General features: G+C 45.5%; 1 protein-coding gene across 1 annotated transcript; it reads right to left on the reverse strand.

Moving 5' to 3' along the window:
- Positions 1 to 2,479: 2,479 nt before the first annotated feature.
- Positions 2,480 to 17,499, reverse strand: SLC13A2 (solute carrier family 13 member 2). Its single transcript, XM_024194354.3, has 10 exons — positions 17,312 to 17,499; positions 15,488 to 15,714; positions 14,293 to 14,479; positions 13,925 to 14,047; positions 10,643 to 10,864; positions 10,254 to 10,366; positions 9,226 to 9,347; positions 6,003 to 6,164; positions 4,950 to 5,087; positions 2,480 to 3,331 (listed from the first exon to the last, which is right to left on the reverse strand). Exons 1-10 carry the CDS (start codon positions 17,440 to 17,442, stop codon positions 3,194 to 3,196), a joined length of 1,563 nt encoding a protein of 520 aa, XP_024050122.1. The 5' UTR covers positions 17,443 to 17,499; the 3' UTR covers positions 2,480 to 3,193.
- Between the last annotated feature and the right edge of the window lie 4,522 nt (positions 17,500 to 22,021).

Consider the following 22,021-nt stretch of genomic DNA (forward strand, 5'->3'; position numbering starts at 1 on the left):
CGTCGGCCAGGCTTGATGTGTTCACAGCAGCCTATGTTGCTGAGGAGATGTGTCCTGTTCTAGTTGGAGTTTCCTCCGGATTGATGGCTTTGTGCCAAGGTATGATTGCTGTAGTCCAGATAAGAGGTGACCAAGGCATGTATAACTAAATCCAAGTCATCGTCCGCCAGAATAGGACAGAATGTTCTAGCCAACAAGAGATAGCAGAAAGTGTTACTACATGTGGAAGATGCTTAGCATCAGTGAGGAAGCCAGGAGCACACCAATTATGGGTGTGTATCGCAACCAAAGGAGGCGGTACTGTGGCAGCAAACGCCACAAAGTGCTTTCCTCTGCCCACCAGCACCACCTCCATTTTACTTGGATTCAGCTTCAACCAGCTGTTCTTCATCTATGAGCTGATCTTCTCCAAGCACTGAGCCATCTTGGTGGTAATAGTAGAGTTGTACATCGGGAAGGATAAGTAGAGATGTGTGTCATTTGAGTCATCTACATATTGCTGACACATGTAGGCCCATGTTGGGTTACTGTTTCATCTAGAAGCTGCATGTATGTGCTGAATACAACTGGAGGGAGAATCCTTGCGGGACTCCACAAGTGAGTAGTCCAGTGACAGAGGTGCCGTTTCTCATCAGTACTCTTTGTGTCCCTCTCCAGGAAAGACTTAAGGCATTTTATCACGTACCCCTGGAGCGCTGCTGCTTCTCTTAGGTGAGACAATTGGTTGAGAGTGTATTGGCTCTATATTGCAGAGGGGAGAGAATAGATGTCTGCCCTCCATCCATAGGTAACAGGAAACCATCCATCAGTGCCACTGAAGCTGTTTCCAACTCATGTCCTGGCTTGAATCCAGGCTTCAATTAGATGAGCTTGCAGTTAGCCTTTGGCTAGCTTCTCCATGGACTTGCTCAGGAATGGAAGGTTTGATACAGGATGGTGCATGGCTAGAATCAATGTATACAGAGTGGGTTTCTTCAGTATGGGTAGAATTACTGCATATTTGAAGGAGGAGGAGAAGATTCCTTCTCTGAATAAGGCATTGGCTATTGTAGTCATCTCACACAGGACTACAGAAGTAAATGCACGAGCAAATCATAAACCCTCCCTGTGCAGACTGCCGGGATCTTGGTAGGTGGCATCAAATATTTATTTGTATAAATCTGAATTCTGCCAGATGGCTCAGGTCATCTGACTTCTAACACTGCACACAAATGAAATGGCAGGTCATTAGCAGAACAGGATAAACCTTTTCTAGCCTACGGTTTTAGTGGCACCTGCTCTCCAGCTGGCACATTGTGTACCTGTCGACTGAGACTTGTTTTACCAGCTGGGTGATTAGAATCAAACCTGGAGGGGTGGGAGTGGGGGGAAGGGTGTGCTCTGGAGTGTGTGGTGCAGGAATTCCTGAACAAGGCAGATTTTATGCAAATACATCAGGAGTGTTCTGTGAACCTGTAGCCTGATTTTCCCAAAGACAGGCAAGGAAGTGGCCTGTAAAATGAATCCTGATTTTCCATTTCTCTGTGCTCTTTCCTGCATTAGGTATGGCTTCTGTATGAGACAATGGTTTCTCTCTCAAAAATTTGCAGATAACATTCTGCATTTCCCTACTAATGGCCGTGGTGATTATCATATACTCCCCTCCTCCCAGAGATAAATAGTACTGTCCATCTTCTCTCTAGTGGACATGGTAAATAGAGAGATGAAAGGTAACGTTTTCAGAAGTGCCTATATGACTTTGGGCCAGGCTTTCAAAGGTATTTTGATGCTTAGAGACGCACATAGGCACCTGATGGAATTTTCAAAGGCACCTAAGTAGGTTAGATGCTAAACTCTCATTGATTTCCGTTTCAATGGCTGTTAGGCATCTAACCTGTTTAGGTGCTTTTGAAAATCCCACCAGGTGCCTATGTGCATTGTTAGGTACCTACGCATCTTTGAAAATCTTCCCCTTCGGAATGTGGTAAGTCTCACTGAAAGTCAGTGCATGCTTACGTTCCCACGTCATGTAGGCACTATTGCAATTTGACCTGAAAGCTGAAAACCCAGGGATATTCCATAATTGTTTCCTTGGTGATAAAAGAAATGTTGGTTATGCTGGTTCTGCCGTGGGGAGGGGGGCAAGGGTTTGGGGAGCTAACACGTGCAAGATGGCAGCAGAAAGATTGGTTTGTTACAGAAGAACTAGCCAGAATGTAGGATTTGCATACACATTCTTTAATTCAACCAATACTTTAGGAAACAAGAATTTTCCCATTCTCAGGAGAATGCTAGAGTTCGTGTCATGTTGTTACAGCAGGGGTAGTCAATAGGCGGACCGTGGGCCAAATCCGGACTGCCAGACACTTTTGAATGGACCCCAAAATCTTTTTATGTACTTATTATTATCATTATTGTTGTTGGTTTTTTTTTTTTTTTTTGTTATTTTCTCTGGAGTTTGGACCTTGACTATACCTTGACCAACAAATTTGGACCTTGACAAAAAAATAGACTACCCCTGCACAGTTTTTGAGCCTCCATAAATAGTCATAGGATTGATATTCTAGTGAAAACAGCCTCTTACTTTCAGAAGCTCTTATGAACTTCAACTACAGAGTGAATTTAAAATAAATAAATTACAGAGAAATAGAATGGGCTAGATAGTGTTTTGATTTGTCCATAACTGTTACAATACATACATTGCCGGAGTGCTTGCAGATCACACTTACCGTTTTATGTTCACCATGCCCATGCACAAGCACACATACACAGAGAGGTCTGTACCTACAAACAGAGGTTTCAAACACACACAGTTGCATACACAACATCAGGTGCAAATGTCTCCCTCCAACCTCTTACATACACTTCTCTGTCACATTTCCTTTCCTCTTCTTGCACACTCAAAACAAACACTGAATTTGCAGGCAAAATCTGAGAGTCGATGGATGTGCCTGATACTGGGGAAAATTTCCCACTGGTTCTCGAGAGAGAGGTAGCCTGGGACCCCAGCAAGGGTTGCACAGCACAAGGATATATCTTTTGCATACAGCAGAAGAGTCAGATAATTGTGTTGCTGTTAACATCTGGGTGACTTTGTTTCTAGATGTTGTGTCTGGTCCAGTACATCACCAGAGCTTGAGTAGATGGTGCTGCTGGTCAGAGTGAACAATACTGCTCCATCAGACACCGCTATTGGTTTCATTGTCCATCTGTATTAGTAACAGGAAGCTGCTGACGTGCTGTTTGCCCATACTGGAAATTGATTCAAATCGAACAAGGAGTAGCCCCAGGTGTTTATGGCAAGCATGATTGTCAGGACACCCAAGATGTTGAGAACACTCCCGGCTTTAGCCTAGAATTGTAAAGAAACAGTGTCAATAGTTGAACTAAGTCTGTTTTTTCTTTCCGCTCTGCTGATCAGGAGTAAGGAGTTTGTATGGATGGCTTTTGTGGCTTGATCTTTAGATCCTTATTCTGGCCCCCAGGCTGGGCAGCCATGTCCAGCTGAGGAAGACGGCCTGGGTGGAATGGCTCGGCTTTGTGCTGGGGATATAGAGGCCCAGGTGGGGAAGGGGTTGTAAATTTGGGATCCCTTGATTCCTGTAGCAGTGCGCAGAGCAAAACAAACAGGAATCAAGGGATCGGATTCTGAGTGGAGCCTCTTCGAGGCATACCACGCAGTTCTCAGCCTAGGAGGAGGGAGGCCTGAGGTGACTTTATGCCACCTTTGTGCCTTCCCAATTGTGAGCTGCTCTGAAGGCTGGAGTGGCCCCTGCATAGTGCTGTGGAGCTGCGGCCTCTCCTCCAGCCCACCTCTCCCAGCCCTACCAGCATGGCCCCATAGCAGGTCTTGTGAGGAACCCTCACAGTACAGTCGGTGGCTGTGCTCCTCAGTTCCTGCACTGGGGGCAATTCTCCCCCAGCTTGCGCTGGGAATCTTAGAGCCCCTTTATGCAGCTCTGGGCCTTTTGTCTGTCATAAATTAAACCCAAGAGGTTTAATTTCAATACCACTGTTTTTGCCTGTAGCTGATGCTAAATCACTTAACCCAGACCATTAATCTGGTTTTCTTTCCAAAACCTCATTCACATCAGAGTAAGCTGGGCTCCATATGCTAGCTGTTAAGAAGACTTCGAGTATTTATTTGGATAGGGCTAAGTCTTTTCAGAAGACCTGGAATCTCAGCCACACACTTACGCAGCACTTTCTTGATTTGGCATCTAGATTTGATGTTCACTTTGGGAGGGCAATGCTGCTGCCTTTATATAAATATAAATAAATGGAGATATCCTATCTCCTAGAACTGGAAGGGACCTTGAAAGGTCATCGAGTCCAGCCCCGTGCCTTCACTAGCAGGACCAAGTACTGATTTTTGCCCCAGATCCCTAAGTGGCCCCCTCAAGGATTGAACTCACAACCCTGGGTTTAGCAGGCCAATGCTCAAATCACTGAGCTGTCCCTCCCACCCAATATGTCAATTTGAAAGATGCCCTCCTCTTTCTGTGCTATCATGAGAAAGGCAAGTCCAGCCATGGTGGAATGCACTGAATAACTGGCAGAGACAAACCTCTGAGGCTTTGCCTAAGCCATGCAGAAGATTGTGCAGAAGAGCAGTATGATAGGAACCCTCCTGCCATTACCACAGTTTGTATTTAGTTTATCTGCACAGCTACACACGTCCATTTCCCATCAATTCCCGGGTGCTGTTGGAGCACCCTAAGAAACTCTTTCCATGCAGTGTCTCTGACTGTTTTCTAAGAGCTCAACAGCAGTTCTTGTTCATATGGCTCGGAGTGTACTTCATGGTCCCAGTGACCTATGTTAATGCACAGGTCTAGGCTCTTTATTCCATTTGATTTTAGCAGGGTACAATCCGCTCTGTAATACCTTGTCAAGGAAAAACTAAGACAAAAAAGGAGAAAGGTAAAAAACAGTGTCAGTGAAAATCGGAGGGGTGCCCTGCTGCTCACCATGTCAATAACCTTGAGCTGTCCATAGGAGAAGGCAATGGCATTGGGAGGAGTAGCCACTGGGAGCATGAATGCCAATGATGCGGAGAGTGTGCATGGCAGCATGACGTAGAGCGGATTGAGGCAGATGGCTTGAGCCTGTACAGGAGGTGAGAAGAACGGAGACAGTTTTAATACCAGCAAAGTTCATAGGGAGTCTGGGCCAGAAGAATCTGGCTGTGTTTAGCCGTGACACATGCCCCACCCTTCCCTTTCCCAGACACTCCGGGACACTTTCCGTCCTGCTTCAGAAGCTTCCAGTCACTCCCGCGGTGCTCAGGAAGCAGGAGCTCCTAGTGATCAGCACAGTGGGGCCCTGATCCCGCTACTACTGTAATATAAATTGTTAATCACAATTATCACAGTCCAGTCCAGACTCCGTAAACAAAGGGAAAAAGTCATCAAAGCCCTAAGTCAAGAGCTAAGTAAATGTACCACTTGAAAGAAGAGCCCCCAAGCTCTGAGGGGCAGTGGTTGGGTAAGGGGGAATTTGGCTCTCTTCAGTAAAGAATTACAGGTCATACTGTTCAGTGTCTTATGCAAAATAAGTCTGGTGATTCTTACTCCAGTTCCTGCTGGGGCCAGATTTTCACATCCTAAAACTACCCCCACAGCTGCCACTAATGGTCTCCTTATAGCCACTCTCAGTGGAGCTGCAAAGGTTTGACTAGATTGTGGAGACTGATCTATGCTGTCACCCCTAGAAGTGACCCTGAAGGTCACGATGAGGCACACTGATGTGGTGGTATGGGAAAGTTAACACCGCCATTGCCTTCACTGTGAATAAAAGGACTGCAGTTGCCTGGCCTATCAGTCCTGTTATTTTCACCTGCACACATTATTTTAGAATATATGTAATAAATCTATATCCTAAACCTTATCACGTGATCAAGGGCATGAGCCTGTGGTTGGCTCTGTTAGAGTTTTTGAGTAACTGAGTAGGTTTGTACTTGGAACATGATTGAAGGTTCTTCTACTTTTCCTGCAGAAGCAATCTGAAAAGGTGGCACTTACCATGGAAGCCAGTATAGGAAGGAAGAGGGTGGTGGTAGCCACATTACTGGTGCATTCGGTGAAAGTGGCAATCAGGAGACATAACAGCAAAGCAGTAGCGGGAGATGGGATATTCTGCAAAGGGGTCAGTTTGCTACCTAACCATACAGACAAACCAGATTCCTGAAAGAGAGGGATGGAGAGAGGTCGGTCAGCACAGTGGACATGTCCTTGGGCAAGTGCCATAACGAGCTACACTCAGTAAACATATTTCCCCTGCCAATCCTACTGTCTCACTCAAAGACTGCTCTCTGGAGAAAAGCAGCTAGTCTTTATTCACAGGCAACAGACCTCAAGGGAATGAATAAGACACGCACACTTTTTTCATCCTAACGCCACTGAGAGGGAAAGAATACTGTATTGTCCCTTATTGGTATAAAGGGGTTCTTTCCCATTACACTGTGCAGGGCATTAGTTGTACGTGATCACTACTTGGACCTGTCTCCTGTCCAAATAACAATCTCAGCCCCTCTTTCTGACAGGCCCTTGTTGGTGTCCAGCTGCCAACTTCAATGCAACATAGTCAAAACTGAGTTCTTACTCCTTCTGACCCCTCCTCCTTCCTTTCTCAGTGACTGTAGACAATACCAGCATCTGCCCTGTTACTCAGGCCTGTAAGCTGGACATCAGTTTTGACTTAGCTCTCTCTGTAGACACACACACCCTGACCATGTCTATATCTTGCTGATTCTTCCTGAATAACGTCTCTGTGATCCAGCCTTTCCTCTGTCCACACAGCTAAAATTTTCACACAGTCTCATCTCACATCTTGACTACTATGACCTCCTCCTTTCTGGTCTTGACAAATGCCACCTTGCCCCTCCAGCTCCTCCAAATCCATTAAAAGCATTTCCACTAAGATGATCTTCCTGCCTTGTCACTCTGACCACATCCTCTCACTCTTTGCAGCCTTCCACTGGCTCCCTCTTTCCCACCACATCAAACACAAACAACTTGTCTTCGCCTGTAACTTCCTTCGTGGCCTATCCCTGCTTTATTTATTATCTCTTACACAGCATGGAGCCATCAACCACCTCTTCTGGACCACCAGTGGTGCAAGTCTTTATTTCCTATTCATCAGATTGTTCCATAAACAGTTTCTCCTATGCCACTTCTGATGTATGAGGGTAGTTCCCCATTAACATCTGCACAGTACTACATTATCCTCCTCCAAATCTCTCCTTAAACTTCACCCCTGCTGCAATGCCTACAAAACTCAACAATAACCAGGCTGTTGGTGTACTGCGACCATTGCTTTACTACACTAATCATAATCCTCTCGCTGTTTCCATGTGCTTCACCGCACCATCTGTTTGGTGTAGCCACCCATTGTTTCTTGTGTTATATGAACATCTTTTTGTTATCGGTGTGTGCAATGCCTAGCAAAATAGGATCCTAATCCCTGACTGGGGCTTCTCGTTGTTACCACAAAACAAATTACTATTTGTTAGACATGGTGCTTTCTTACATTCAATTCAATTCAGTATCTCACTGTTCTACATCAATTTCCAACATTTGGTTTCCAAATCTGAGGTGAGAGAGGAACAAGTTGTCCATGGTTGGCCCATCAGTTGCATATATTGCTACTCATGTTCTCCGAATCACAGTGGAAAATGTTTAATATCTTCATTAATGATCTGGAGGATGGTGTGGACTGCACTCTCAGCAAGTTTGCAGATGACACTAAACTAGGAGGTGTGGTAGATACACTAGAGGGTAGGGATCGGATACAGAGGGACCTAGACAAATTAGAGGATTGGGCCAAAAAAAACCTGATGAGGTTCAACAAGGATAAGTGCAGAGTCCTGCACTTAGGACGGAAGAATCCCATGCACTGCTACAGACTAGGGACCGAATGGCTAGGTAGCAGTTCTGCAGAAAAGGACCTAGGGGTCACAGTGGACGAGAAGCTGGATATGAGTCAACAGTGTGCTCTTGTTGCCAAGAAGGCTAACGGCATTTTAGGCTGTATAAGTAGGGGCACTGCCAGCAGATCGAGGAACGTGATCGTTCCCCTTTATTCGACATTGGTGAGGCCTCATCTGGAATACTGTGTCCAGTTTTGGGCCCCACACTACAAGAAGGATGTGGAAAAATTGGAAAGAGTCCAGCGGAGGGCAACAAAAATGATTAGGGGTCTGGAGCACATGACTTATGAGGAGAGGCTGAGGGAACTGGGATTGTTTAGTCTCCAGAAGAGAAGAATGAGGGGGGATTTGATAGCAGCCTTCAACTACCTGAAGGGGGGTTCCAAAGAGGATGGAGCTCGGCTGTTCTCAGTGGTGGCAGATGAGAGAACAAGGAGCAATGGTCTCAAGTTGCAGTGGGGGAGGTCCAGGTTGGATATTAGGAAACACTATTTCACTAGGAGGGTGGTGAAGCACTGGAATGCGTTACCTAGGGAGGTGGTGGAGTCTCCTTCCTTGGAGGTTTTTAAGGCCCGGCTTGACAAAGCCCTGGCTGGGATGATTTAGTTGGGAATTGGTCCTGCTTTGAGCAGGGGGTTGGACTAGATGACCTCTTGAGGTCCCTTCCAACCCTGATATTCTATGATTCTATGATTCTATGAAAAGTCTTCTGACTCTGCACTACGTTCTACCATCTTCCTTCTGTTCTTTTCTATTCCATTTCACAGCCACGCTTGCTAACAAATGTATATGGGGATGCAAGTCACACCTGCTGCACAATTTCTGTTTAATGGGAGGTGTCTGCATCAGGCGGCCTTTAGCCCAGCTGGCTACTAGGTGGCAATGCTGCATTGCACAGATCCAGCACTGAACAGTAAAGAACCTGAAATCGTTTGGAATTCCATCACGGCAGATCTTGCCTGCCTGTGCCTCCTCACACTTGGGCAACACTTGGGCAGCTTGTCATGCCAATAAATCATCATTGACTTGCATTATTTGATGTGTTTGGCCCTTCCCGCATGAGTCCCCTGCTCAGAATCACAGTTAGTTGTTCTGCCTCCCTGGGTAGTGGCTGTGTCACCTGTGCACAGCAGCAGTAGAAACTCAGGAGCGAGCACAAGACGTGTTCTTAATGCTGGTCTCCAGCTGAGAGAATGGGCATTTGGTGCTACTAGAGTGCCCTCTGGTGTTCCACAGGGTGCAAACAAAAATAAAGGGCAAAATAAAACCTTGTCCAGTTAGATAAATGTTTCCGGTAAGCAGACAGATGAAGTTACCTCACTGCCTTTGGCCAGGGCAAAGCCACCTCCCAGCAAAATCACAATGTTCCAGGGCATCTTCTGATTAACCGTCTTCCAGTCCAAGAGAGCAGGGAGCACTGGAATCTTCCTTGTGCTATCTAAAATCCAGAAACAAGCTGTGAGCCACAGGGATGGAGAGCACATCCAGGGGACCATCTCTGCACTCCACTCCCAAGGACAAGGGGAAAGTGTAAGCTACAGCAGCTTTGTGGCATTGGTCCAGCTGTTCCTTTAGTTGCTCTGGTGCACATTGCTCCCCTGACAAACAGCAACAGTGCCCACAATATAGCCCTTCCCTCAGCTCCATGCTCCTAGTGTAGCTGAGAGTTTGTGCTAAAACACGGCAACACTACTAGTGTCTGATGTCTGTGAGATTCCCCACTTCTTGCATTTCCTCCTGGGAGTGGAGAGCTGGAGCAACACGGGATGGGGTCTACTAGACTATGGGATTGTCTCCTAAAGGAAGTGACGGAAGCTTCATCACTTCAAACTTTTGAAACTAGACTAGAGAAAACACTAGTGAGTAAGTCATAGGGAACTCGCCCTCACCCCCAGAAGGTGGAAGAACGGACTAGATGTGTGGGAACATATCCTCAGAGCTGCTAAATATCCCCCCAGGAAATCTTATGTCTCCTCCTTGACTCTCCAGCTTCAGCAGTGATGATTCATGCATATAATGCCCTTTGCTGGGCAAAAAGAACGAGGCGTCCTTGTGGCACCTTAGAGACTAACACATTGATTTGGGCATAAGCGTTCGTGGGCGAGAACCCACTTCATGGGATGCACCAGAAACGGAATCATTCTGTGATCAGCGAAATGCACAGTGGAAAGCATATAATTTCAGTCCTGCAGGAAACCACAAACAGCTCTGAAGATACATCCCCAGCACTGTCCTTTGGCTCCTTGGAATGGTTGAGTGTTTGAAATTCCCCTTGTAAATCCAAGATGCAGGGAAACTTCCTGTGTCCTATTGTAATTTTCTGATGTACTGAGCTAGTTCTTACCTTGTTGTGGCGCTTGCTGAGCCCTATTATGACATAGATAGGTGGGGATCTCTGAAGGGATTAGGAACATCAGAAGTGAAATGAAGATGACAACTGTTGCATCAGTCACATAACTGCAAGAGATTGATCCAGAAATGAGTCTAGTACGTTTGGCGGGGGTATTGAAGGAGCTAGGGCAGCACAATCTGGGGCAAGATTTTACATCTGGATTTGGCATGGTACTGCCGAAAGGCTAGGCCACAGACTATGCAGGATTTATCCAGATGGGAACAGACAGCCAATGTGGTTTGAGCAGGTGAGAAGGCAGGATACTCTCCCGCACGCCCATACTGGATCTCTACTGTTCAGTGTTTGGCTGCTGTTTGGGGGGACAGGAAAAGCAATGATACCTTTTGCCATTCTTGTTGAAGACATTAGTTGCCCAGCCTGGCATGAACCCAGGGTCTCTGGTAAACCAAAGCACCACCAATAATAAGAAGAGGACTGTGACAGCTATCTCTGAAAATCTCATGGGGCCCAGCTTCTTGTGCTCATCCTTGATAATCCTGTAAGCCATTTTCTGCTTTGCCTTCATAGACGCATTAGCTCCGCAACCAAAATTCTTCCGAAAGCTAGAATAAAACAGAGAAGCAGATGTCATAGCAATTCCCTGGGTATCTGCAGCATTTAAAAGAACATACTGAATTAGCATCCAAAGCCTGCATTTCTCGGAGTGCCAAAACCACTATTATTGATTTGTATGACCATAGCGCCTGGGAGCCCTCGTCAGGGACCAGGACCCCATTGTGCTAGGTGCTGCACAGGCACAGAATAAAAAGCCAGTCCCTGTGCCAAAGAGCGTACAGGCTAAATGTGAGACAAAAGACACTAGATGGACAGAGAGAGAGAGAGATGGCGGGAACAAGGAAACAATGAGAAAATGGGCAGCTGTGGTCTCAGTGCACCGTAGGCATTGAGGCAAAGGAGAGTTTTGAGGAGGGATTTGAAGATGGAGAATGAGGAAGCTTTGAGGATGAATATGGACAGATCCTCACCAGTGTGAGGAGCAGCCTGGGAGAAAGCACCAAGGGCCTTGTTTGAACATTTAACAAGTGGGCAATGGAGGCTGACATCACAGGCCCACTGGAGGCAGGAGTTGACATTTCAGTAGTGAATAAAAGATGATAGGTGGGGTCTGTGAAGTGAAAACAAGCAGCTTTTGTACGATGCGACAGAGAAGAGGGGAGCCAGTGGAAGGATTCAAGAAGAGGGAGGACGTGCTTATAGCAACCAGCTGGGAAAGTGATCTTTGCAGCAGCATTCTGAATGGATAGGAGCAGGGCAAGACTGCATTTGTCAAGATGAGAGAGCAGGTTGTTCCGGTAATGGAGATGCGAGATGCTAAGAGTATTAGCTGCGTGGATGGATAGGAACAGTTGCATCTTAGAGATGTCACGCAGAAAGAATCAGCAAGATTTAGACATAGTCTGGATGTGAAGATCTAGTTATTGAAGATGATGCCAAGGTCATGCGCCTGAATGACAGGCAGGCTGGGAACAGGTCATGAGAGACTTTGCCAAGAGTGGTTTCGGTGGAGTGGAAGAGGCAGAAGCCAGATTGGAGAGGGTCTAGGATGGAATTGGAGGAGAGGAACTCAAGATAGTGATTGTAAACAGTGCATTCAATGAGCTTAGAGATGACAGGGAAAAAGGGCAGTAGCTGGAGAGGCAAGTGGGCTCAAAGGTGTTGGGAGAAGGGGGTTAAGATGGGAGAGACAAAAGGTATTGCTACACTTTGGGATGGAGGTGTAATTTCCAGTTTGGGAAGACATTCCCAGACTAGCTCTGATCAGACTAGTGCACTAAAAACAGAAATGTAGCCACAGCAGCACAATGGATAGGAGGGGTTAGGTCCCCTGACTTCATAAGAATGGTATACGGGTCAGAGATGGTCCATCTAGCCCAGTATTCTGTCTTCTGACTGTGGCTGGTGCTAGATGTCTCAGAAGGAATGAGCAGAACTGGGCAGTTATCAAGTGATCCCTCCCCTGTCATCCAGTTGCAGCTTCTGGCAGTCAAAGCTTTAGGGACACCCAGAGCATGGGTTGTGTCCCTGCCCAGCCTAGCGAATAGGGATTGATGGGCCTAGCCTCCATGAACTTACCTAGTTCTTTTTTTAACCCAGTTATACTTTTGGCCTTCACAACATCTCCTGGGAACAAGTTCCAGAGGGTGACTGTGCTTTGTGTGAAGGAATACTTCCTTGTGTTTGTTTTACACCTGCTGCTTATTAATTTCATTCAGTGGCCCCTGATTCTTGTGTTATGAGAAGGAGTAAATAACTCTTCCCTATTCACTTCCTCCATACCAGTCGTGATTTTATAGGCCTCTGTCGTATCCCCCCCTTAGTTGTTGTTTTTCTAAGCTGAACAGTCCCAATCTTTTTACTCTCTCCTCATACAGAATCTATTCCATATCCTGATTCGTTTTTGTTGCTCTTCTTTGTACCTTTTTCAATTCTAATATATCTTTTTCGAAGTGGGGCAACCAGGTGTACCAAGGTGTGGGCGTACCAAGGATTTATATAGTGGCATTATGCTATATGCTTATTATTCAAGCAGGGAATTTCTCTCCATAGAGATTCTATGGTACAGTTTGGTCCATTTAAGATTTTTACTATATTTGACTCTATATTTTCTTTCACATGTAGGGCCACTCCCCCATGAGTGTGAGCATATTTTGTACCTTGGTATTACCGTCTCCCATTGATTGTCATCGTTCCACCAAGTTTCTGTGATGCCTGTTATATCAATATCCTCATTTAATACCAGGCCCTCAAGTTCATCCATCTTAGTATTTAGACTACTAGCATTTGTATACAAGCACTTAAAATGTGTCACTATTTAGTTGTTTGCCTTCATGTGATGGAATTGAATGGGACTCTTTTTTGTTTGACTATTTCTCTGCAGTTCTTACCTGTATGGGTAAGTGGTAAGTGGATTTCCTGGGGAATCCTTGGGGAGTGGATAATACAAATTCTCTGATTATGCAAAACCCTCCTTTTGAAGCTATGTCCAAAGGAGAGGGTGACTGCTGGGTGATTACCAGTTCCTGGAGATTGGAGATCAAAGGCCCCAGCTGTATAAAGAAACAGCTGATCTGCTCAGTCTGAGTGCTGGTTCTGGAACTAAAGACTGTTCTGAACATGTAAACACAGGGAAAATCCTGCTGTGGGGTTTGAGGCAATGACCCCTATGTTGAAGTTGGGAATAACCTCTGGTAAGCTTTTTACCATGCACGTAGTTTCTTTTATTGTATTTATATGCATTCTCTGTAATGCTTTTACATTCAGAATAACTATGCTTGCTTAGAAGGAGCTGAGTGGTAACTTGTAATTGGTCATAGACTTGAAGAGAAAGCAAAGCCCAGGCGCTGACCTTTAGGCAGACTGGCTTGCTAAGGATATCACAGTATAGATCAGGGAGTGTGCAGCCTTAAAACCCCTGGTCAGAAGGGAGTTGGACAAGGATTCCTACCCAGAAACAGGAGATGGCTGGAGACCTGAAACGTGACTGGGAACTCCTGGAGCAGATCACAGAGCAGGGAATACAGGTGTAGTTACTCTTAAACTGTGACAGGATCAATGGCAGAAGCATCAATTTATATTTGTTTCAATGAGCATAAAGTACTTACTCAAATCCCAAGAACATTATCTGGAGCCAAATCCAGGAAAGAGCCAGCAACAGTATCATGGTAGGGAAAGCAAACGTGAACCAGGAAGCGAAGTTCACCACATTGTTATTGCGAGGAAAGAGCCTGGAAGTATAAACAAATGTCACTACAACAACTGCACTCATTTCTGCCTCATAATCTGTGGCCCAGAGAGGAGAGGGGGCTGTGGGGCCAGACCAAAAATGAGCTTGTCCGGGTTCTCCCTTCCTCAGAACAGCGTCAAATTTACTTTTTCCTTCTCTGCTTTGGCTGCAGCTTAGCCCCAGCCCAAGGTTACTACTAACGGACAGCAATTCTGGGGGTGCAGTCCCAAATCCCTCTGTACTCACTCATCCATCTGTCCCTTCATCACCAGGTTGGGGCTAGTACCAGTCAAGGTTGCGATCCCTCCAATACTGGCCGCATAACAAACACAGAGGCTCATTCCCTTGGAAAATGTCAGGTGCTTCTCCTCTTCCAGCTGCTTCACATCTTTCAGTTTCTCCTCCTCCACCACTGTGAGCACATGTCCGTTATCTGGGTGCAGAGGCAGGAACAGGAGAAGAGTTGCACAAGCTGGGCTAGACAGGAATGGGGAAGGTTGTTGTGCCTGCACAACACAGTATTCCCAGTTTAGGAACAACAGGCTATCCCAAGGTGAGGAATGGCATCGAGACATGGTCATTTCAGGGCAGACTTTGGCAGTTCCCTGAGCCTCAGTCCCATTTAATTTTTGCATTGATACAAAATCCCAGGAAAAGTTTTTTTTGAGAACATTGGAATAATACACAAAATGTGGATGTTTGATAACACCACATGGCTACACTAGTAACTGGAATCAGCAATGTCTGAACTTGGGGGAGGGAGTGGGAGAAGAAAACACATTCAGGAACACAGGCAACTGGAGAACAGGCAGCTCATCCCACATCAGGACCTGATTAAGAAAAGCTTGTGATTCAAATTCAAGGACACTTGAGTAGAATCAAGGGGTCAGGAAAGAAGAGGAAGGCTGATAAAGAAAGGGAGCTGCCTGTTCACAAATTCAGAGATTTTAAGGCCAGTAGGAGACCATTGTGATCTTCCAACCTGACCTCCTTAATGAAACAGGCCAGAGAACTGCACACTGCCATCCATGTATCAAGCCCAATAATTTGTGATTGAGGTGCAGTATATTTTTAGAAAGACGACCAACTTGATTTAGGGAATCCAAGTGATGGAGAATTTGATACCTCCCTATGAAAGTTACTCCAGTGATTAATTACCCTCACTTTACATTTGCACCTTATTTCCAGTTTGAATTTTTCTGACTTCAGCTTCCATCAACTGGGTCTTGTTATACCTTTTTTTTTCTAGATTAAAGAGTTCTCTCATTTCAGAAATCTTCTCTGATAGAGTCTGGATGCCACAGACATCTTCCTCCCTTATGAAGTTAAAATTTAGAAGCAGAGATGAATGTTGAGGCCAGAAGCACCTAATGTGGAGATGGAGAAGGCACCTGCATATCCACCATTACTCCTAAAGGAGAAAACACCTACAGCTACGCACCTTGTTTTGGGGTCTCTTGAGAGGCATCTGCTTTATCTGGCACCTCCTGCAGCTCGAAGGCTTTGTTGATGCTCTCAGCCACATGCCCCACTGGACTGGTCTCCTGCTGTGACTCGTGCAGCTGCTGCAGTACAGCTTGGGCTATTGGTATCATCATGGCAGTGGTGGCAGTATTGCTAATCCACATGGACAGGAACGCAGTCACAGACATGAAGCCCATCATTAGCCTGCAATGAAGAAGATTGAGGTGAAGCTCACTTCAGAAGTCAAGGGCGCAAAGTCTTTCCTCAAAGTGCTCCATTACTCCATTTCTCTCCCACCCCACAGACACAAAGAAGGACAAAATTATCTTCAATTCTCTCAATCACTTAATGGCCTGGATTTTGTTTGCATGTAAATTCACCACTAGCCCAGGATTCTTCTCAGGGGAGGAGGGAGGATGAAAGTCAGGGAAGAAGAGGGAGCGAAAAGAGAGGAGAGGTTTCCAGGAGAAAAAGATACATATTGCAACAGTGTGTTTGACAGGATCCATTAGTGACTACACTGAAGACCATTCCATGCTGTGGCTGGAATTCTGTATAGGTTTTATTGTGGTATAAAGACTGTCCTGTCAGCTGCTGTTCCTCTGGGGAAATGCTTTAATTAGTTGTTGACTAGCTAATGTGTCCTGGGCTGGGGTACAGGGCACGGCCAGGGTGAGCATTTCCAGTGGTGGATCTCCTTAGACAGAGAGCTCTCTTTGCTAGGAAACCAAGTACAGTGTCTGCCATTAGCACTAGGGGAGAAGAGCAGCACAGAGCTTTGGCTTGTGATGTACAGTACATCCGACGCCGATCATCATTACAGAATGGTACCAAGGCCATGCATGAGCAGAGGGCCCTTAACACAAGATGAGATGAAGTTTGCCCAGCTGAGCAGATCTGAAATTGGGGTGATAGTGACCTGGGGGAACAGCTATTTGTATAACCCTGTCGCCTGGGAGATAATTTATTTTTGAGCCCAGATAGTGATCAGTTAACATCCTTAAGCTTGAGGATCAATAATCTTTGTAATTGATCCCACCTCTTATCACTGCAGATTCCGTTCTGATTCATATAAAAGTCTAGTCCTCCTTTGGCTCTTACTACGTTATTTTACAGCAACGAGATACACAAGCTGATTACAAATTGTGCACAAAGGTGTTTGGGGTTTTATTTATTTTTATCCTATTGTCTTATAATGTCCTCAAATGTTCCCTTGTTCTTGTGGTATGGGACAAAGTAGATAGGATCATATCGCTTTCTCTGTATATTTTATAGACCTCTGTAATTTTGCCTTACAATTATCATTTCAAAACCAAATTGCCCCTGGTTTTCTAATCTCTTTAAATACAGAGACTCCAGTCCCCACTCCAGGATCGTAATCATTAACACAGTGCTTTTCTATGGTTCTGGTTATGATGTTCCCTTTTTCACTGTCATTTAGCTACATAATGTTAAATATTTCCTATTAAGTCAGTCCTTCCAGCCAGGATATAGAAAGGGGAAGGAAAGAGAGCTGGCTGCAGTACATATCGGAGAATACAGGAGTTCATTACTCGTATCACTCTTCACCCAGGAGACTCCCAAGCCCCACATACCCCTCGGGCTGAAATGGGATGAGAACCAAATGCAAACAAAGGACCTGGATCAAGAAAGCTCTTAAATGATGGACGTTGGCATGTACTTTGGTGCTTTCCTGAATCAGGAACAAAAAGATTTCCAAACTCCTTCCCTGGGTGGAATCTGGTTTTCTCACTGGCCCCCCTTCTTCCTCCTCACACACACTTCTGAGGTTCTCACTCACAGGGCTGGTCTGACCCCAACGATTAACAAGACCCGCAGGGCGATGCGCTTGTGTAGGTTCCAGTGTTCAACAGCAATGGCCACCATCAGCCCCCCAATGAAGAGCATGTTGCTGTCCTTCAGATACTCCATACAGACCTGAAACAGAAAACAGTCAGAGAGAGAATGTTTGCTGAAGGAGGGTCAGAGACACGGTTATGCAGGCTACATGCATCCAATACTACTAATAATTTTCCTTTGGTTTCACTTCCGGAGCTGGACCCAGCATTCATTCCAGGTGGTCAGAGATATTCTTTGTTCTGTGAGCCTTCTCTCTGGGTGCCAGTCATGCAGTTTCCTCCTCCTCAAAACTGCATGTTGGAACCATCCTGTTCCTGTGGACTGACCAGATGAGAGAGACCCAGACACACCGAGACAGAGAGATTGATGGACACACACATAGGTAAGAGCCAGATCTCTTACTTTAGTCGAATCCATTATGTTCATGAGCGGGAATAGCACGACAGGAAAGAGGGCAGTAACACCCAATGGCAGGACTTCCATACACCAGAACAGCGCCATCAGGATGATAACATAACCACATTGGGCTTCCTGAAAGAGAACGCACACAATCAGAGCACACTGCACAGCTGACTGAGACACTAGCCCACAAGCTTATTCATACGTTCTTACTAGGCATTCAGTCAGAGGCCTGCTTCTAGCCTCTTTCTCCCAACTGTGCCACAGGTAGAGAAGGGGAACAGATCCCAGTTATCTGCCTCCTGTCATGGAGAAAAGGGCAAAGCATTCAGTGACCTTGTCAGAGATCTGGGATAGAAATAAGGGGGCAGCATATACAGTGACCTTGTGGAAGAGCCTTTATCGGGAAAGGCAAAACTTATACACTGACTGATTTCTTTTTCTATGGCTTTGAACCCTGCCCAGATAAGAGGCCGGCAGTTCTTAACAGACTCCTTGATTTTGCTGATGGTAGCAACTTCTCCCTGATTTACTTCTGTCTTTGAATGATTGAACAACTCAGTTAGTCATTGGTCCAGTTCACTTTTTCTCCCGGCGTGTTTCATGCAGTGGCCCAGATGAACTTTGATTGGTTTCCGCAGCCTTGATTTCTAGCATTGTAAATCATTATATATTTACTTTTCATTTGATTTTTCACAACTAGCCACAGCCTTTGCACAGGCTACTTGACAAACTATAATCACAGTTCAACCTCCGTTCCTAATCACTGGGATTGCTTTTTTTTATTTTGTATTGTTGTAAAATGCCCTTTGCAATCCACAAAATTATCCAAAAGCTTCTTCCTTCCCCACGGTGAAACAATCCCAATGTTTGTATCCTACCCTTTCTCCAGGGGATTTTGGCTTACTTGTGCTCTGGACAATTCCAGCTTCTGAATTAAACATATTGACTTCATGACAAGACTTCGGGGTGATCTGAAATAGCACGTTGCATGGGGGTTCTTTCCTGGGGGTGGGATAACGCAGAGAGGAAGAGACCATGGGCTGCAGGGTGCCCTCTCCAGACGAGGGGTCTGATTTACCAGTGCGTTACTCCAGTTTTTATGACAACATGCCTACATTTATTTCAGTGTAGTTCCTCAGGTGGTAACACAATGGTGACTCAGGCCTTGTGCTGGGGACTGAGGGGAGGTGGCTTACATCTCCCTCATTCTGCGACTGGCACAGAAGTGTGGGTCAATGCTGGAAAGCGTGACTAGCAGGAAGTTTGCAGAGGGATTTGAAGGGGGAAAGAGTTCTGTGGAATCTGGAATCAAGGAGATAATTTCAAACCTATCTGGCAGTGTGGGAGACAGCACAGCGATCTTCTGGCGAATGCTCTAAAGGGAGTGGGATGGACTGGTCTGAGCACAGGGACCAAGTGGATGAATAGCACTAGACCAGAGCTGAGAAGCAGGCACGGACAGACCCATGAAGACCCAGGAAAGCAAGAGGCAAGCATGACTATGGCATGGAAAGAGATGGAGAGCTTGTGACATGGAAGGATGAAAGGTGAGAATGAGTAGGCCGGAGAGTAGAAAGTTGCAGTACTTTAGGTAGAGATTACCAGGTCCTGGATAAGGGTTTCAGCAGTAGGAATGGGGGGGAAGAGATGGATTTCTGAAGAGAGGAAAGGATGGATTTTGGCCCCCCATATTCAGTGGCAACCACAGAAACTTTAAAAAGTGCAGTTCCCTAGTTAAATATTCCATCAAGCCGAACATTAATTGGAGTTTCCCAATGTTGATTAATCCATCTCTCCCATTTAGTGTTCCCGTGAGAAGCCACTGGGTTCTCTTGGCAAAGCTGTCAGTGAGAATCCCTGGCAAGTCCTGGGATGCTGGCACAGTCCACCTGCACAGGGTCACCTCCAATAAAGCTGGTCAGGAACACAGCGACAGGAAAGGGGGCGTATGGGGGGGGGCCTAATAATATTTCACATTGTACGGCTCCGACCCAAAGACAGTGAAGAATTCAGTGATTATGGGCCTTGGTTTAGACTCTCTCCTCAGAACAGTCCCCCACATCCTACTCCATTGGGATTTATAAAAATGAAAAATATAAACTGTCTGGAGGCCTGGAAAAGGGATATCAGTGCTATTGGCAACCAGTAGGGTCATCAGTTATCCCCAGGGACAGAGATACTTCTTTCTCCATTCACACACCCTCCTCTCTAGATCTTGCACATCCTGCTACTGCTCCGAATCCTTTTCATGCTCCAGGGGACCCCGTGACCACCAGGCTGGCATTCAGGATATAATCCTTTGAGATGTGTGTGAGAGACAGACAGAGAGAGGTGAAAGTTTACACCCTCCTTCGAAGTCAAAGCTGGTTATCAGATTAGATGGACTAGTGAAGCTCCAGGCATCAGGCTCCACTCGGTGGCTGGCTTTCTGTGAGGTGTTGATTATTTGTCTTTTTATCTTTGTCAATTTCTCCTTCCTTTGGCTTTAGACAAAGCCTTTATAATTCTGTTTGTTTTACCCTTGTTCACGCAACAGTTTATCTCAGGGCCCCATCCATATCTCCCAATGGAGCAAGTTAATTACTAGAGAAGGTATGCTGGTTAATTGTGAGGGATCAGACATCTCAGTGTGGCATGATGTGTCCTGCCCTTTCCCCTTGTTTTTGTTTTTTTTTAACTTTTAGTGTAAGGTGTCAGCTTGACAGCCCTGTACACTGAAGATGCACTGCTGGGCCAACGTAAGAGTGCAAGCTTCTTCCATATGGCCCAGCAGTGTGCCCAATCTTAACCTGTAAAGGCCATGTTTAGACTTGGAGCGTCAGAAATATTCTGTCTCTCTCCATGGCCTAGTCAGTTCTTGGCCTCTGCTGAACACCAGAGAGATGGCAGTTGGTGCCCTTTGTGACACTGAATTGAGATCCACCAAATCTTTCCACAAGAGACCTGATAAAATGGTAACTACCAGGCACTACCAACTTTGGCTGGGTTTGAAGCCGTGACTTAGTAGTGAAAAGTTCTGGATCCCACTCCCCAGCCACATAAGCAGTTATCTGAGTTAAGTCCCATTTAATTTCAGTAACTACTTTTTTTTGCTACTTCTCTTTACACTGTTAGAAAAACGTTTACGTAGTCATGTATTATGTGTCTTCTTTCCATTATACTTTTACATCTTTGTGTCTTATACTGTCCCAGAGCAGGGATCCCCCAGACTGCAGGGAGCACTGCTTTGTCTATATTTATACAGTGCCTAACACAACGGGGCCCAGACCCCAACTGGGCCTCTGGGGGCTACTGCAATGCAAATAATAACAATCAAAAATCTTGGCATGCAAATGACTGAGAAATCAGACCTACTGAATACTTGCTGACAAACCATGATTCAGTTAGTTGAGGTTGTAAATAGCTATTACTGTAATACTAATAAGAAAAATAAAGCATTATTAAAATACTACAATTATATATAAATAGCTGAAAGTTAAGGTTCCTCATGCCCTGAACTCTGACCCTGTATCCTGACCACCTGTTCTCTGCAGAGGCACCTGAATCATGTCAGAGGATTACATGTATATGGGATATTCTACTGAGTCCATATTTTGGAGAGTAAAGGATGCAGACTGGCTCTTTGACCAAAATTTGCGAACGTGACAAGTGATTTTGAGTGAGATGTTCAAGGGGCATGATTTTCAGAGAGAGCTGAGTGCCTGTCTTCAGAAAATCAGGCTCCATTGAGGTGTCTCAGGTTGGACATCCAAAAACTTTAATCGGAGAGGGTGCAGAAAAGAGCCACAAAAATTATTTGAGGGCTGGAGGAAATGCCTTACACAGGGAGAGACTTAAAGAGATCAAGCTGTTTAGTTGATCAAAACAAAGATTGAGAGGTGTCTGGATTACAGTTCATAAATACGTTCATGGGGAGAAACTACCAGATACTAAAGGGCTCTTCAATCTAGCAGAGAAAGGCAGAACAAGTACCAGTGGCTGGAAGCTGAAGCCAGACAAATTCAAATTAGAAATAAGGCATACATTTTTAACAGTTGAGGGTGATTAACCATTGGAACAAGCTACTCAGGTAAACGGTAGATTCTCCCTCTCTTGATACCTTCAAATCAAGACTAGATACATTTCTGTAAGATATGTTTTAGTCAAACACAAGTCATTGATCTCAGTACAGCGGTAACTAGATGAAATTTAATGGCCTGTGATATACAGGAGGTCATTAGATGATCTAATGGTTCCTTCTGGCATTAAA

The sequence above is a fragment of the Terrapene carolina genome, unplaced genomic scaffold, assembly GCF_002925995.2.
Source record: "Terrapene carolina triunguis isolate 2854851 unplaced genomic scaffold, T_m_triunguis-2.0 Scaffold231, whole genome shotgun sequence".
Taxonomy (NCBI): domain Eukaryota; kingdom Metazoa; phylum Chordata; order Testudines; family Emydidae; genus Terrapene; species Terrapene triunguis.